This window comes from Urtica dioica, chromosome 3 (assembly GCF_054948205.1).
Source record: "Urtica dioica subsp. dioica isolate 48M chromosome 3, U.dioica_male_clone48M_v1_H2, whole genome shotgun sequence".
NCBI classification, from domain to species: domain Eukaryota; kingdom Viridiplantae; phylum Streptophyta; class Magnoliopsida; order Rosales; family Urticaceae; genus Urtica; species Urtica dioica.
The window spans coordinates 41540616-41559810 of record NC_142758.1 but is presented as its reverse complement, the minus strand read 5'-3'; the positions used below and the strand labels follow the sequence as shown (position 1 = coordinate 41559810).

Here is a 19195-nt window from a genome sequence, read left to right as displayed (position 1 = left end):
CTAGATCTAAAATCTAACATTTGCATTGTATCGTCACATCTTGTCTTCACCAACTCATTATATAAATAAGACTTACTCCTCAACTCATTTTCTCACAAATTCATTCTTCAACTCATTTCTTCAAACATGACTTCAAGTCGCATTCTTCATACTTTGTTCAAGAAGATATACACTTGTGTCATACCTATTGTGGGGGTATAAAAATTCAAATATTTAAATATTATTTCGGATGAGCTTTGGCCCGACTAAAGCCCATAATCCATTTAAAGACCAGCTCACAGAATCAATTATGGGCCTAATTCGCTCTCGGCAGATCGGCCCAAGTCCAACAACACTTCCCGGCTCGATGAAGGACTCCAGCTCGACCACGTCTTCCTGGTCAGAAGGATCGGTCAGTCAAAGAGTAGACTACGCCGCGAAGACCGGATCTTGGACGACTTCAGCCTTGACGAGGAGTGTGGATCGATGAACACGTGTCTTCGGCCAGAAGGTTCCATCTCGCCTATAAATAGAAGAGGAGACGACGATTTTCGCATAAAAAAACCTCGGATCCCAGTTATCAATCGATTATATTTTGTACTCTTATATTTACAGTCTTGAGCTCGTTCTATTGAGTTCGTCACCTCGTCCATCTGTAACCCATTTCCCAATCAATATAATTAATATTCTTCTATTATTCTAAATTTAATTTTTGTATTGCTTCTTATACGCCGTCTTTCGAAACCCATTTAAAATACAATATCTTAGCATTCTTTTATCTTTGATTGTTGATCGATCCAAAAATCGACATCAACACCTATATTGATATTTCTCAAAACCCAATCGTAGGGATTTTCCAAAAAAAAAGATCAATTTTGGCAAGAATTGAAACAGAATATCACTCAAAATGGAATTCAAAAAGTTAGACCAAGAAGATCTTTAGAAACTAGAATGGCAACCATTCTTTCTCTTGTTTCAAAACTAAGGGGATGTGTTAACTATATTGAAAATAAGAATCCAAGCAGTAATTCGGAACAAGACATTTTAAGTATATATTTTGTCGATAAAATGTACTCATAATTATTTTTTTTTTTTTTGTACTTACTAACTTTTTATCATTATTTTCTTATAAATATGTAATAGTTAACTCAAGCGAGTATGTTATTGATAGATGATGTCAAATACAAGAGAGACTTCAAATTCGATCATGTGTGGCCCATTCTTAAGGGAATTGAGAAATTTGATGGTAACACCTCAAATACCAGTCACCGAGTCGTAGTTTTCTTTCATTGTCATCATTTTCTACCCAGTCACATGCAACCCTCGGTATGAATTCATTTGATCTTAACATGAACGATTAAGAAGACACTTGCAATTTATCTGGAAGAACAATGGGTGTAAAAAAAAAAAAGCAAAGAGACAGCAAAAATGCTGAAGAATTTTAAAAAATGATGGACAAAAATGAGAGTCTTGTCCGAACTATTAAAAATTCTAATTTTGGTAGAATTGGAGTTCAGAAAAAAAAAAAAAATGAACTTCTAAAGCAAAAGATTGAGCTAGCTCAATCTTTTGCTTTAGAAGTTCATTTTCCTAGCTCAAAGAATAAAATTTTATTCATGAATTTGGATACTATATCCGACCAAAATATGCGTGAATTTCTAGTAAAATAAAAAAAAATAATGCAAAAAAGAGCATAGAAAAACCAATATGAAGAACAAGGAGAAAGTTCCCAACATCATGGATCTCAATATCGAGCATCTAATTATCAAGGAGATCAAGATTTTACTCAGTGTTATAATTATCTTGACGGAACTGAAAATAATTTTCCCGCTTATTAAATTGTGTTTTAAGATTTACGAAGTCTTTTAAAATTATATTATTGTTTTTAGTTTGAGAATATATCAAGAGTATCCCTCGTGTTTAATCGACATGCATGATTTATCCATTCGATTTCCATAAATATCAGACATATCTCTTCAGTTTAATATAAATGACATATGTGTCCTCTAAAAAAATGTTATATTTCAAACATCACCATTTTCGTTTATTTTTTACCAAAAAAAAAAAATTAGAACTTCCCAAAATATCGTTAATGAAATAATTTTTTATTTTCTATTATATATACAGAAAAATTAAATTAAAAACTTTCTTTATAAAAAGTTAATGATTTTTTTTATAAAGAGAGATTTTGATTTTTTTAATAAAATAGTAAATAAATATTTATTTTATTAAGGGTATTTGGAGGAGTTCAAATTATTTTTTTGCAAAAAATAAACGAAAATGGTGATATTTGCAATACAACATTTTTTAGGGGAGGCATATGTCATTTATATTAAAGTGAAGGGATATGTCTGATATTTCTAAAACTCGAATGGATAAATCTCGCATTTCGATTAAACACGAGGGATACTCTTCATATTTTCCCATATAGTTTTTTTTTGTGTGTTTAATTTAAACTTTGTAATCTATGTTTAAATTTTTATGTCTTAACTGAACTTTGTTTTAATGTATTTTTGTAGTCAATTTATCAATTTTAATGTTTTATAAATATTTGTAGGGTTATATATATATATACATATATATATATATATATATTATAAAATAAAGTTTGTGTTTAATGTGTTAATAAAATATTTTTTTTAAAAAGGGTTGCCGTCACTACTACAAAAAATAGGTTTTAGAAGCGACGCCTTGAATTAGATGCGACTTGTCACTTCTAATGTATTCAACAAAATTCAAAGTATTCTGTTTTGAAAAATTCAAATTTTGGAATAGTCGCTTCTAAAATTTTCCCGCCAATTGGAAGCGACATGTCTCTTCTAAACTATTGAAAAATTTTCGCTCTTTTTTTCGCGAAAATTTTCAATTTTTTTTGTTTTTTTTTAATAAAAACGACACCGTTTTGTCAAACCTTAAAATTATAAGCGACTTGTCGCTTCTAATTTAGGTCATACAGTATAAACCGTGACTTTCTTTTCTTCTTCTTCATCGGCCGATTTCTTCTCTTCTTCTTCCTCTGCTACTTCTCTCTCAATCTCTATCTCTCTCGTTTTTACTCTCTATCTTCTCTTAGACCACATCACCACCACCTCCATCGCCACCTCCGACTTCTCTCTCTCTCTCTCTCTCGTTCATAAGATTTGCACCATACCACCACCACCTCCCTTCGCGGCTCGACCACCCCCCACCACCACGGACCAGCCTCAGCCCCACCTCCTGCGCCGCGAACTCCCCTGCGCCACTGTTCTCCTATTCCCGGTGAATTCCTTGGTCACCTCCACCATCTCTCAATCTTTTTTTTGGCCACTACACCACCACCACCACCACCACCGGTCCTCTCTCTCTCTCTCTCTCTCTCTCCCCCTACCACAACACCTCCGTCCCCTCTCTCTCTCTCTCTCTCTCTCTCTCTCTCTCTCTCTCTCTCTCTCTCTCTCTCTCTCTCTCTCTTTTGAAGCTCCGCCGCCACCACTCACAACCACCACCGCTACCACCCTCTGTCACCACCACCACCACCCTCCCACTGCCGAGGATTAAACATATTGGTATCGATCACGAACAATCGTTCCGACACCAAATTATTAGTGAAATACCCTTATTGAGAATACATATCCCTATAACCGTGCGGAATATAAATAATTATGTTATCTAGCTAATTAAATTAAAATTATTTTTGTACCCTTATATTATATAATACCAAATTGCTATACCATATCCTTAGCATACCAAATTGAACAAAAAAAAAAATCAATAGGCATAAAACTGATAACTTTAGTTCAACAACAAAACAATAGAAAAATAATAGTTCGACTAACTTTAGCTAAATTTTGTAGCAATAAATTGGTGAATACAAATGATTTCCTAAATCACAAATATTTAGAAATAAATGTGCAGTTCCAAAAAAAAAAAAAAAAAAAATTACAAATGTACAAGACAATCAATAATACAAAAAAAAAAAAGTTATGAATGGTGGATAAATTGTCGGATGTATAAAAAGCTATGGAATACTTTGAGAATATATTACAAAAATGCCATTACTTTTAAGGTTATTATTATAAATAAATAAAAAATACTCTCTCTTTCGACCATCCCTCCAAATATGAATTGATGGTTTTTTGGTGTGTCCGACGGATTCAAACCCCGTACTTCTTCTTCTTCTTCTTTTTTTTTTTTTTTTTTTTTTTTTTTTTTTTTCATTCTTTCTCGCTTATATACCAAACAAGAAAAATTAAAAATTCATCCACCCAAATCCATCACTCATAATTCATCTCTTATAAATTCACTCTACCAAACACGGCTAAGGAAAATAGACACAAGATGCTAACTTCCATCGTAACATGTTAAAAAATAATATACATAAATTTGTTGTAACTAACAAAGTTTGTCATTTTTATTGGAGGAATAGCCCAAGTTTCATTTTATTAAGCAAATAGCCCATATTTTCGGCTCAGACTATAACGCCCTTGGTAAATTCGCGAATAGGTTAATTTAATTAACCTACTGGAGTGAGTTAGGTTAATTAATTAACTTATTGGTTGAATATTAGTTTAGGTTTAGATTTTTTTGTGAGTAAAGTTAATTTACTAAATGATTGAATTCGGAATTAGGTTAATTAATTGAATGATTTGAATATCAATTTACTTAAGTTATGATTTTTGTAATTTTTTTTAATTTCAAATCATTCACGAATCAGTTAATTAATTAACCTAACTCACTCCAGTAGGTTAATTAAATTAACCGATTCACGAATTTACAAAGTGCCTCTCATCAATCCCCTCCACCGCCGCCGATTTCCTCTCCACCGCCGATTCCTCTCCCCCCGCCGATTTTCGAGTCAATCTGAGCCTAAATTTACTCACAAAAAAATTCAGAACCTAATCTAATTTTTTCAACCAATAAGTTAATTTAATTAACCTAACTCACTCCAGTAGGTTAATTCAATTAACTTATCGCGAATTTGGGGGTTTCTAGGGTTCGTTCCTAGCAATCTCAACGCAGACCAAGTCAACCATGGCCAGAAAATCCCTAACGACGACGAAAAGCTGAAACGACTCAGCTCAGAAGACGTTGTCGCCTCCGCCGCTGACTCCGACGTCGGCTCCGACGCTGACGCAGGAGTTCGTGAACCTCACGGAGCTCCTCAGCGTGGCCGGACCATTCAAGACGTTCCTCGGCCACCTGATCTCGACGAAGGTCATCGAAACGGTACAGAATCAGGCCAACGACACGGAGGAGAGAGTGACGATCTTCATCCCGAAGGACTCGGCGTTCTCGTCGCTGAAGAATATGCTGAAGAGAGAGAGAGAGAGAGAGAGAGAGAGAGAGAGAGAGAGAGAGAGAGAGAGAGAGAGAGAGAGAGAGAGTTGTGTGAAAGGGTAATTTAGGTAGTTTAGATTAGTTGAGCTATTATCTTAATATTAGTAGGTTGATTTGGCTAGTTAGCAAAATAGCCCTTTATTTAATTGACTTAATTTAAGATGCTAACTTAAACAAATATTCATAGTTAACTTTGTTTCCAAAATTTCAAAAACTAAATAAAGTTTATTAATCAACCTACACATAATTCTTAATCACGATAGCAAATAGAACACTGCTATGCGCGCTGATGCATTAGCGCACACACATTTGTGAGATTCATATTTCAAATGGGTCTCACTCAATGTGAGTGTGCGCCATCATTAATGTGGCAAATAATTGTAGTTTCTTAAACGTTGTTATCATTGATGTTTAAATTATTTGTTTATTTCTCTCTTTTTTTATAGTAAATTTAACTCTTCATTTCAGACTATTTTACTTCTGATTAAAATTTATGGTTTCCCCTTCTATCAGTTGATCATAAATAAACAGAATTTTATTAAATTTATGAATGTCTCAAAACTTTTTAAAAATCAATATGCTATTTCCTATTTAGGATGTAAATACGAAATTGTCTGTAATTTCGTTTGTTTAGTTTATTTTGGGGGTAACCAATTGACTGCCATTGGATTATCTCCTACTTGTTGGCGAAACGTAATATTCCCCATTGAATATTCCAGGACAAAAAAAAAAAAAAAAACAAAACCAAAAACTAGAGCATAATCCAATCAATAAATAACTGCTAGCGTAGAATCTGAGCTTTCATCATTTTAGTTATACCCTTTAAATCCGGACCATCACGTTTATATATTAAATATAAAAAGCGTTACTTACTTTACTCACTGATTATTTTAATTTATTTGTTTCCTTGAAGAATATTTTAACAAGACAAGAAAAGTACAGAGCAGAGAGACTCAATCGCTCTCAAGTCTCGACACTTTGTTTGTTTGCCACAAAGGTCAATCAAGCTCATATAATAAGATTACAATTTTTATCTAATTTTTTATTTTATTTTTTATGTTCTAATTAAATTCTGAATTTTAATTTCATCGTTTTCGCAGTGGAAAGAAATAAAATGAAGTCCTTGGCAATCTCATTTCTGTTATTCATTTCTATTCTTCTCCGGCAAGTAACGTCCCATGCCGACCATCCACTCTCCAGAATCGCCATTGAAAGAACCTTATTCGATCTCCAAAGCGACGCTCGCGTCCAAGCCTCTCCGGCGATTCTCGGAGTCAAGGTCCGTCAAAACAAGTTTTATTCACTGAATCGAACTATTTGAGCTTGAAGTTTTAAGAATATTCTTTTTGTTGTTGTTGTTGTTGTTGTTGTTGTTGTTGTTGTTGTTGCGGTTTCAGGGCCAGAATTATGAGTGGGTGACAGTGAAGTTCGATTCTCCGAATCCTTCGAGCGACGATTGGATAGGAGTTTTTTCTCCTGGAAATTTCAAGTAAACAACTTTGTGTTCCTTCTCCTTCTTCTTCGTGTTCACTGTTTGAGTGTTTTGGGAACTATTTGGGAGCTGAAACGACGTCGTTTTTTTTCCATTCCGGTTCTTAGTGCCTCACTGTGTCCTCAAGAAGATAAAGCAGTTCATCCACCGTTGCTTTGCACTGCACCAATCAAGGTCCGAATTTTTCGTTTCTTTACAATGGATTGAATTTGGGATTAAAAAAACAAAAAATTCATATTGTAATCTTTTATTTATTTATTGCAGTATCAATATGCTAATTACAGTACCCCGAAGTACAAAGACACTGGAAAAGGCGTGTTGAATCTGCGGTTGATTAATCAGAGATCCGATTTCGCGTTCGGGCTATTCTCCGGCGGTGTATCTAATGTACAAAACATCACTTTTTTCAACCGAATTTATGTGGTATCTAAATATGTTATATATGCCAAAGAAGTTTAATTTATTTGGTTTTAAAATTGTAGCCGAAATTGGTGGCAGTATCGAATATTGTGGCTTTCGCGAACCCTAAAGCTCCGGTTTACCCGCGTTTAGCCCAAGGAAAGCTATGGAACGAAGTAAGTTCGATTCATCGACTTTGCTATGTAAATTTGACTGCAAGCTCGTTCGTCGCTATTTCTGATCCACTATGGCAAAAAAGAAAAAAAGACTTTCTTTTCTCTATTTAAGGTTTTAATTTGTTGGTGTATAAACGGATTCTGATCATGTGCGATTGATTATGTTGCTATTCCTTAGATGGCGGTGACGTGGACAAGTGGATATTCGATGGACGAAGCAGGGGCGTTTGTGGAATGGGGTCCGAAAGGAGGAAAGCTCGTGAGATCTCCGGGGTTGACTTTGACTTTCGATCGGAACACCATGTGCGGTGAGTCAAAAATGTCAATTGGCAATTCAGGTTAAGGATCTTAATTAAAAATACATCGTAATTTGTATTTTATTTTTTATGATCCTGTGTGCTCAGGTGCACCAGCAAGCACCGTGGGATGGCGAGATCCTGGATTTATTCACACATGTTTCATGAAGGAACTTTGGCCGAGCACAAAGTATGTCATGTTTCCATAATTTTGTATGAATAAAAAGCTTGACATTCTGCGGTTTTTTTTTTTTTTTTGGGTGTGATTTTGTAGGTATGTTTACAAGCTAGGGCATAAATTATATAACGGTACAACTGTTTGGAGCCGAGAGTACGAGTTCAGATCATCTCCTTATCCAGGCCAAAACTCTGTTCAACGTGTCGTCGTTTTTGGAGACATGGGAAAGGTTTGAATCCTCTATTTTTTTTTTTCCTCTTCTTTACTTTTTTTATTTTATTTTTTATTTGTAAAGTAAGATCAGCATTGCGTTCTTCTTAGCCATTGTATGAGGTAAGCCTCAATAATGTATGGACTTTGATCATGTTTCTGCTAGGCTCATAATAAGGGAAAGTAAGTAATTTGATCAATTACATTATAAACATTTTAGTATAAATAGGTCACTGGGGGGTCATTAGTTTCATGAGAGAATGAGCTACCTCCGCGAATAATAGACTGATTTACTGTAATCATCGAGTTCTATTATCGAAACTAATTTCGGCAAAACTCTGCTCAACGCAATCTTCTGATTTTTTTTTTAAAATATATAAATTATTTTTTGCTTCTCCCTTATAGCGATAGTGCTCGATCATGTTTCTTGAACTATACTCTACGTTTCCTTCTTTTAGGCATCGATGAGATTAAATTTTCACTTTATTGTGCATAATATGTGGTCAATGGTCATTATAGTACTAGACAAACAATCGAAACGAGACATTTATTTTTATTTTTATTTTTATTATTTGAAGGCAGAAGAAGATGGGTCGAACGAGTACAACGATTTCCAGCGCGCGAGTCTGAACACGACGAAGCAGCTCGTTCAAGACCTGAACAACACCGACATTGTTTTCCACATCGGAGACTTGGCTTACGCGAATGGATACCTTTCTCAGTGGGACCAATTCACCGCTCAGATCGAGCCCATCGCTTCCGCAGTGCCTTATATGGTCGCAAGGTTCTAATAATTTTCCACGTAATTGCTCAATCAATAACACTACACACACATTTTTGAGAAATTTTCCTTATCTCTTTCTTGGGCATTTTCTGATTTCCAGCGGCAATCACGAGCGTGACTGGCCAAACACAGGTTCTTTCTACGAAACGCTGGACTCTGGCGGCGAATGTGGCGTTTTGGCTCAGACCATGTTCTATTTCCCGGCGGACAACAGGGAAAAGTTCTGGTATAACCAAAACAACACTTAGCTCAACTATTTCTTCATCTTTAAAATTGACTTTCATATATCCAAAAGGCTATCGCAGTATTCAAGAACATTCAGTAGAAACTATTATTCACAATGAACCTGATGATCACACAAAAAATCGGCCAGCCCAGTCACGATTAGAGTATATCTGTCATGAATATCATTATTGCTGGCTATTTGTGTCAGATTTAGTGTATAGTCTTTATTCATTATTGATAATAATTATTACACAAATATCCATAATAACCGTAATTATGACAAATATTCTCCAACAGTCTCTCCTTCCACATTACTCTACGGCCAAAGTAATTAAACTAACATACTCGTAATCTCCATAAGATCTACAAATAATATCTCCCGGGGATAAATAAATCACCTAAGTTAAAAAAAAAAAATGCAGGTACTCGACGGATTATGGAATGTTCCGGTTCTGCGTAGCGGACACGGAGCACGACTGGAGAGAAGGTAGCGAGCAGTACAAGTTCATAGAGCACTGCTTTGCTTCGGTGGATCGCCAGAAACAGCCGTGGCTCGTCTTTTTGGCTCACCGAGTGTTGGGATACTCTTCCGGAGACTTCTACGTCGACGAGGGGTCGTTTGCAGAGCCCATGGGAAGGGAAAGTCTCCAGAAACTCTGGCAACGCTATAAAGTCGATATCGCCATATACGGCCACGTCCATAACTACGAAAGAACCTGTCCTATTTACCAGGTAACACAAAGTAAATGTTTCTTTTACTAAGTTGATTTTTCTAGTCAATTTAGAGTTACAACACAATGATTTAGAACATTTCGGGTCTAGAGAGTGTATAAAATTCATGGTTTGAAACACATGACTAAAACAAAATAGTCCCCAGAGCAGTGCTATTTGTTGTACTAGAAAAATGTAAGTTTCAAATTTGGAAACAGGGATAACATTTCGAATTCGGCATAATGCATTTGTAAATAATTAAATGTGTTCAAATTTTCATCTCATTTACAGTATTTTTTTTTTATATACTTAGCTGCTGAATTTGTTATAGAATCCAAAATCAGCTCTGTGAAGAAAAACATATACAAAAAAAACATTACCAAGAAACTTTTCCTCGATATTATTTTCAATTTTTTTTTCGTTGATTTGATATAGAATCAATGCACGAACAACGAGAAATACGCGTACAAGGGCAATCTTAACGGGACGATCCATGTCGTGGCCGGAGGCGGAGGAGCGGGTCTTGTGAAGTTTGGGGACGTGAAGACCAAATGGAGTCTGGTAAAAGACTACGATTTCGGGTTTGTCAAACTCACCGCCTTTGACCATTCCAACTTGCTGTTCGAGTACAAGAAGAGCAGCAACGGAAAGGTTTTCGACTCGTTCAGAGTCCAGCGGGATTACAGGGACATCTTGGCTTGCTCTGTCGGAAGCTGTTCGGCCACGACTCTCGCTTCTTAACATTTTAAATTGGTGATTATTAAAGTTTCGAAAAACACGGCTTTTCGCATTCGTTTTCTGAGTTGAATGAATAATTTTACTGGTCTCGTATGTGATCAATCTCTCTTTTGTTCTGCTTGTTGTTCCTAACGAGTCTTGCAAATTGTTTTCGTCGTCTAAGAAAGAAAAAAAAGTGAAATTTAATGCTTTTCATATTATGTCGTTTCAAAAGCATAAAACCAGAAGCGACATATATATTTCTGGCCAATAAACGACAAAGAATATTAGTAATGTAACTGTTAGTTGACAGAGGAATAAAATGAAAGTTCCGCCATTTATTTTGAACTTGATGCATCATTTTTTTTTCTCTATATTTTCATATTTTTCTTTTAATTCAGTATCTAAATTGATTAAAGAGATTTGTAACTGACTAAGTCTATTTAAACTTAAGATTTTCATTTTGTCATACGTCTCAGATTTTTTTTTTTTTTTTATTTCTAACCATTCTGATTATGTGGCACATTGTTTATACCATTTTTACCCTTATTAATTAATTAATATAATTTATTTTTCGAAATTAATAAAATCTAATTTATTATTCAAAATCCCTAATTATTAGGATATCAGATATCTCACTCTCTCTCTCTCTCTCTCTATTTTCACGTTCACTCTTTCTCTCTCTATCTCTCTCTCTCTCGTCACATTTTTTAGCCATGGACAAAGTTCAAAAACATAAAAAAACGCAGTTAATAGTCGTTAATAATTATTAATAGGTTTCTGCTTCAACTAATAAATTTGTAATAACTGTTAATAGGTTTCTGGTACTTTAACAGTTATTACTGACTATTAACTGTGATGCTGTTTTTTTTCAACTTTCGGTATGGCTAAAAATGTAACGGAGAGAGAGAGAGAGAGAGAGAGAGAGAGAGAGAGAGAGAGAGAGAGAGAGAGAGAGAGTATTTAGGTATAGATAAATTATTTTCATTTAATTTATTTTTGACAAAGAATTAGGAGAAAAAATAAGGATAATTATGTCTTATTACATCAAAGATTGGCTAATCATCAAATATTACTAAAACGTTGGCTATTTCACAATTTCAAGTTTTAAAAAGGCTAGTAAGCTAGAGTGCTCTGAGAAGAAAATAGAGAGGAAAAAAAAGTTGCAACATAACAGGAAAAACATAAGGACCAAAACAAGATATATAACTTGAAACTCCCTTGATAGTTTGTGTTTCGGCGAGAGAAATAAAACTAGAAAGAAAGAGATGCCGGAAAGAAGAGAAAAGAACAAGACGAAGAAGAGGAACGAGCAAGAAGGACTCAGGTGAACGAAAAAGAAAGTGCACTTGAAGATCAAGTAACTAAAATGATGTAATTGTATATAAAGGGTTAGGGTGATTGTCCCACCATTTTTTACAAGCCTATAAATAATTTATAGCTTAACGTCCAAATAATGGACCGTTATCTAAATATCCCTAAATCGAATTAAGGAGAAGTTCATGTGGGGAGGCTTCCCAGGACGAGACGCAGTTAATTATAAACCCGAGACGGGTCCCAATAGCTTTCGAAAAGGAGCGGCGAATTCCGTTGAGCTCATTTAAGCTTCTCAAGACGAGCCATCATTAAGTCATTGGTTTTAAATTATCAATATGGTCCGTTCAACTTAAATGAGTATAGCAAATATATATATATATATATATATATATATATATATATATTATAGATATATATTGATGAACATATGCGTTATACATAAAACTTTGTACTAATAAATCTTGATAGATATCACGAGATAAAATGTTCAACACGTAACTATTACTATATTTATAATCAATTTCTAAGCTGATCCCACGTCTAGCTATACATCAGTTGACTGATCTCTTGATAAAATTTATTGTCTAAGATAAATAAATAAATAAAACAGTTTTAGAGCAGCTATAAGAAATACTTGATTTATTATCAAGTGTTTTGGTGAGGAAAGTTACAAACAATAACAATGAGTGCCATCTTTCTGCCAAGATTTTTTTGTTGGACCTATTATTTCTCAAAGCCCATTACGTGGGGTTTGTAAGTGAGAAATAATTGTGGCCCAAGTGTATTTACTTGTTGGTTTAATAATAATAATGAGATAATTCCTATTGGTTAATTAATAGAAGGTAAATTCCTATTGTACCCTGATGGTGGATCTATATAAAGAAAAACTCTAGGGATTGGTCCTCTCTCAACCTATTACGTAGTTTTCCTCTGCCATCAAAAGAAAGCTCTAAAGTCTAAAGAGGTCAAGAGAGAGAAACCAATTCCGGTGATTATCCGCTGCCGTCACCGTCGCTCTCGTCATGGATCGAGGTAGGTTTTCTCAATCCCTAATGTTCTGTGAGAATCATCTAGTTCTAATATCTTGGCTGATTAAGATCGTTTAAATTATGCTTACATGTGGTATCAGAGCCTTGATCGTGAATTAGTTATTTTCCGATTATGCAAATTCATTCGATCACTGAATATATTCTCGTCGTTTATAAGAGTAGAGATATTAGCGTTGCATTCTGGGTAATTTCGTTTACTCAATTATATTGCTTGTGTGCGATTATATTCCTCGGGTTTTGCGATTCATATTTGTTCCGTGTGATCAGTATATTATCAGGGGATACGAACACAATCTCATTATTATACCCACTACCGTTTGGGTTTTATGTTTTAAATAAATTGAATATGTGATTACTGAGCATTGTTATTTGTGTTTTGATTAGTGGTGCTTTCACCGATTAATCTTATTGGGCCAATATTGTGGCCATTGAATTTACTGCACAAACCTATCATCGCATATGTGTATGATTAGAAATTCATTATTGTTCTGTACCTACACGTGAAGTTTGATGGATCAAGTTTTATTTTCTTTCTTTTATGCTTTTAATTAGTGTTTTGTTTGAATTGGATATTGATATTCTTATTCTTATGCCGATGAGCTTATGTCCTTTATGCCATCATGCTATGAAGTCCATCCTTGGTTTTGGGGGTTTGCACTCTGATGCCATCATTACAATGGTTTTATCAATATTGAATACTCTGATGCTATTATTATAATTGTTTGTCAACATTGAATTGAATGGTGGTCATATTAATAGCTTATGTTTAATGTGTCTTCTTTAGAGCAATATTTTGTCTCTGTTATGGCTTTACGATTGTTATATCTGCGTGATATGTTAATTGATGGAAGCAGTTTAAGTGGTCAACCCAGTCTATTAAGAATTTAAGTCAGCAATTCTGGTTTTAAGATATTTAAAGGAGCATTTTATTTTATGATCTCTGATTTTCCCTTTTACCAAAATATATAATGTCTCTTTATTATTTTGCTTGATATCTATACATTATGTTCAATTTGTTAGTCACCAAAGTGGCCTAATTAGAAAAAGTATTAGATATCAAAATTAAAATAAATTCAATTACTCATGTTTATGTGATGCTTATAAAACAAATGACATTATGATATTTTAAGATTGTGTCATGAGTAAATTGAAGTTTATGGTTATAAAATATTTATGGATCGCCCAAAGGTTGATTATTTGTTTTATAATTTATGAACATTATCGTGGTAAATTGATATGCTTGGTTAGGTATGTTTAGTATATCCAAAGATATCTAATTTAAGTATGTCAATAACCTATTATGTGAAAAATTTATTTTTTAGCATCATTTATGTATACCTTATTGTATATATTGTTGTTCTGCCCAAAGGTGACTTCAATATGTACCTTATGTTTATTTTACGTGTTCTGAATCTGTATTAAAGATTAGGTTTATTACTCAAAGCATTAATGTGTGAACATATATTATTTAATTTTGCAGCCTCTTTTCCTGTTTCTCTTCAGTCGCAAGCTACGTCTGTTATTAAGTTCAATGGTCTTAATTTCTTTGAATGGTCTGAACAAGTTCAGTTTCACCTCGGTGTTCTGGATCTTGATTCGGCACTCTTAAGTGAGAAACCTGCTGCTCTAACTGATGCTAGCAGCGCTGACCAAAGATCATTCCATAAAGCTTGGGAAAGATCTAATAGACTGAGCCTAATGTTTATGCGAATGACTGTAGAAGACAACATCAAGTCCACATTTAAGAAAACTGAAAGTGCTGAGGAATTTATGAAGTTTGTGGAAGAAAGCTCTCAGTCCGACTCGACTGATAAGTCACGGGCTGGGGCACTAATGGGTAGGTTAACCACCATGAAGTTTGATGGTTCTCGTACCATGCATGAGCATGTTGTCGAAATGAAGAACATTGCAGCAAGACTGAAGACCATGGGAATGGAAGTGAATGAAAATTTCCTAGTAACGTTCATCCTCAATTCCTTACCTCCTGAGAATGGCACATTTCACGTGCATTACAACACTCTGAAGGATAAATGGAATGTGCATGAATTACAAAGTATGCTAATTCAAGAGGAAGCGAGGCTTTAGAAATCGGGAAATCATTCTGCCAATCTCGTTGGTCATAAAGGAGCTAGAAAGAAACCATGGAAGACTGGAAAGGGCAAGCAAGGACTATCAAAGCTTAATGAGTCATCTGTCCAAATCCACAAGAAGGAACTAAGCAAAGATGCGTACCGGTTCTATAAAAAGACTGGGCACTGGCAGAAAGATTGCCCAAAACGTAAGGCATGGTTCGAAAGAAAGGGTAAGCCTAGTGCTTTTGTATGTTTCGAATCAAATTTTGCTGAAGTTCCTTATAATACTTGGTGGCTTGATTCTGGTTGTACCACTCATGTTTCAAATACGATGCAGGGATTTCTTACGACCCAAACCATAAGCCAAAATGAAAAATTCATCCTCATGGGAAACAGAGCCAAAGTCCAAGTTGAAGCCATTGGAACTTATCGTTTAGTCCTAGACACTGGGCATCATTTAGATCTGTTTCAAACCTTTTATGTTCCTTCTGTTTCTCGCAATTTGGTTTCCATATCTAAACTCGATAAAGCTGGGTATTCTTTTAATTTTGGGAATGGATGTTTCAGTTTATTCAAACAAAATCTTTTCTTGGGTTCTGGTATTCTTTGTGATGGTTTGTACAAACTAAAGCTTGATACCCTTTTCGCTGAAACTCTTTTAACCGTGCATCATAATGTTGGTACTAAACGTGGTTTATCTAATGAATCATCTGCTTACTTGTGGCATAAACGTTTGGGTCATATATCCAAAGAAAGAATCGAAAGGTTGGTAAAGAATGATATCCTACCTAATTTGGATTTTACCGATCTTGGAGTTTGTGTTGAGTGCATTAAGGGAAAGCACACAAGACAGACACTTAAGAAATCAGCCACAAGAAGCTCACAGCTCCTTGAAATTATACATACCGATATTTGTGGGCCATTTGACGTTCCATCACTTGGTGGAGAAAGGTATTTCATCACCTTTATCGACGACTTTTCACGTTATGGATATGTCTATTTGTTGCATGAAAAATCTCAATCGGTAGATACCCTAGAGGTGTTTGTCAATGAAGTTGAAAGACAATTAGATAGAAAGGTGAAAATTGTCAGGTCTGACAGAGGTGGTGAATACTATGGAAGATATGATGAAAGTGGACAGTGCCCTGCTCCATTTGCTAAGTTCCTAGAAAGCCGTGGTATTTGTGCTCAATACACTATGCCAGGAACATCACAACAAAATGGTGTAGCAGAAAGGCGTAATCGTACTTTAATGGATATGGTTAGGAGTATGTTAAGCAATTCTTCTTTACCCAAATCTTTGTGGATGCATGCTTTAAAGACCGCTGTATATTTATTGAACAGGGTTCCCAGTAAGGCAGTTCCTAAGACACCTTTTGAACTGTGGACGGGAAGAAAACCTAGTTTAAGGCACCTGCATATTTTTGGTTGCCCAGCGGAAGTAAGAATTTATAATCCACATGAAAGGAAACTGGACTCAAGAACAATCAGTGGTTTCTTCATTGGTTATGCAGAAAAATCTAAAGGGTATCGATTCTATTGTCCTAACCATAGTACGAGAATTGTTGAAACTGGTAATGCTAGGTTCATCGAAAATGGTGAAGTCAGTGGGAGTTTGGAACCACGTAATGTGGAAATCCAAGAAGTTAGAGTGCAAGTACCTTTGCCTCTACCTTCTTCTCAAGTTGTTGTTCTTGTTCATGTTGACCATGATAATGATTTGCAAGAACAACAAATTAACGACCAAGCACCATTGAATGATGTCGTACCAAATGAACCTATCATAGATGAACCACAAGAAGTAGCATTAAGAAGATCTGTAAGAGAACGAAGATCCACTATTTCTGATGATTATGTGGTTTATCTACAAGAGTCGGAATACGACTTAGGAATTGATAATGATCCAGTTTCATTTTCACAAGCCATAGAAAGTGAGAATTCTATTAAGTGGTTAGACGCCATGAAAGAAGAGCTAAAATCAATGGATCACAACGAAGTTTGGGACCTTGTTGAATTGCCTGAAGGTTGTAAAAGAGTCGGGTGCAAGTGGGTCTTCAAGACCAAACTCGACTCAAATGGCAATATCGAAAGACACAAGGCTCGACTCGTCGCCAAAGGTTTTACTCAGAAAGATGGTGTTGATTACAAAGATACTTTTTCACCCGTCTCTAAAAAGGACTCTCTGAGGATTGTTATGGCTATGGTAGCTCATTATGATTTAGAGCTCCATCAAATGGATGTGAAAACTATCTTTCTGAATGAGAATTTAGATGAAGAAGTGTTCATGGATCAGACTGAAGGTTTTGTGGTTGACGGAAAGGAACATATGGTGTGTAAACTGAAGAAGTCAATATACGGACTTAAACAAGCTTCCCGACAATGGTACCTCAAGTTAAACGATACCATCACATCTTTTGGATTTAAGAAAAATATCGTTGATCGATGTATATCTGAAGATCAGTGGGAGTAAGTTTATAATTCTGATTTTGTATGTTGACGACATCTTGCTTGCTACTAACGATCTTGGTTTATTACGTCAAACCAAATATTTTCTCTCTAAGAATTTTGAAATGAAGATATGAGTGAGGCATCCTATGTGATCGGGATAGAAATATCTCGTGATGGATCACAAGGATGGTTAGGATTGTCTCAGAAAGCATATATGGATAAAGTTCTAGAGAGATTCAAGATGGACAAATGGAAGAATTATTTGTGATCATTAGAAGGCTGCAAAGAAAGTACTGAGGTATCTGCAAAGATTACGGATCGTATGCTCACTTATAAAAAATCTAAAACCTCAAGGTGATTGGAAATTCAGATTCAGATTTTTACCGAATACGTGGATTATAGAAACACCATTTTCGGCTATTTGTTCCTTTCAACCGAATGAGCAATTTAATGAAAAATATTGCAATGCATAATGATTGCACGCACTATGAAAGTTGAATTCGTAGCATGCTTTGATGCTACAGTTCATAGCTTATGAATGTAGAACTTTATTTCAGGACTTGGAATTGTCAACACTATCGCCAAGCCGCTGAAAATTTAATGTTAATTCCGCAACAATCTTCTTTTCCATTAATGACAAGTATTAGAAAGGTGCTAACCATATGGAATTAAGATACTATGTCGTTAAAGAAGAAATTCAGAAACAAAAATGTGTCAATCAATCACATTAGCACAAAACTTATGATTGCAGATCCATTAACGAAATGATTGGCCCCCAAAGGCATTTACTGAACATGTCGAAAGAATGGGGATCCTTTGATGTCATCATTGATGTTATTTCTATGTTTTATGTGATTGACACTTTTGAGCTCGTTTATTTTGTTTCCGATATGAAGTAATGAATCTTGTTTTATTTTATGATTAGTATATACATGAATGCATTATGTGATCAAGATTCGTTTTGTCTCTTAAAAAGGACATTATTGTCGGACCGTTAATGAATACCTTATTATGTGTCTTATTAAGTGTGAATCTAGTATTGTGATACATAGAAGGGACTATGTCGATAAATTGACGTACAACCGCTATGATCCTTATTAGTTATCATGTTTGATAATGACTCTATGATGTAACCGATATTATGATGGATTTATCTTATACTATGCGCACTTATGTTTTATTATTAAGCTACATGGTATGCAATGACACATGGGCCAAGTGGGAGAATGTTGGACCTATTATTTCTCAAAGCCCATTACGTGGGGTTTGTAAGTGGGAAATAATTGTGGCCCAAGTGTATTTACTTGTTGGTTTAATAATAATAATGAGATAATTCCTATTGGTTAATTAATAGAAGGTAAATTCCTATTGTACCCTGATGGTGGGTCTATATAAAGAGAAACCCTAGGGATTGGTCCTCTCTCAACCTATTACGTAGTTTTCCTCTGCCATCAAAAGAAAGCTCTAAAGTCTAAAGAGGTCAAGAGAGAGAAACCAATTCCGGTGATTATCCGCTGCCGTCACCGTCGCTCTCGTCATGGATCGAGGTAGGTTTTCTCAATCCCTAATGTTCTGTGAGAATCATCTAGTTCTAAGATCTTGGCTGATTAAGATCGTTTAAATTATGCTTACATTTTTATCATAAATGGATCTGCGCATCAATTGTGTGATTGTATGATTTTTTGAACATATATATACGCATAAAGAGAGATACGCAAAACAAGAATAAAAAAGAATATGAAAGAGACGAAGCTTGAAAAAGTGAGCATAATTGTTGAAATCTAGCTCGGCAGCTCGCCCTCCCTTGTCACTTCGTCACTTCGCCT

At 35.1% G+C, this 19195-nt stretch overlaps 1 protein-coding gene across 1 annotated transcript; it reads left to right on the top strand.

The window, feature by feature from the left end:
• Window positions 1–6159: 6159 nt before the first annotated feature.
• LOC149402835 (Purple acid phosphatases superfamily protein) lies at window positions 6160–10831 on the top strand. The gene is made up of 13 exons (XM_089609022.1): window positions 6160–6292; window positions 6396–6574; window positions 6693–6784; window positions 6895–6961; window positions 7052–7174; window positions 7270–7362; window positions 7541–7670; window positions 7767–7848; window positions 7933–8065; window positions 8625–8830; window positions 8931–9056; window positions 9478–9787; window positions 10202–10831. Exons 2-13 carry the CDS (start codon window positions 6410–6412, stop codon window positions 10505–10507), a joined length of 1833 nt encoding a protein of 610 aa, XP_089465148.1. The 5' UTR covers window positions 6160–6292; window positions 6396–6409; the 3' UTR covers window positions 10508–10831.
• Window positions 10832–19195: the final 8364 nt, after the last annotated feature.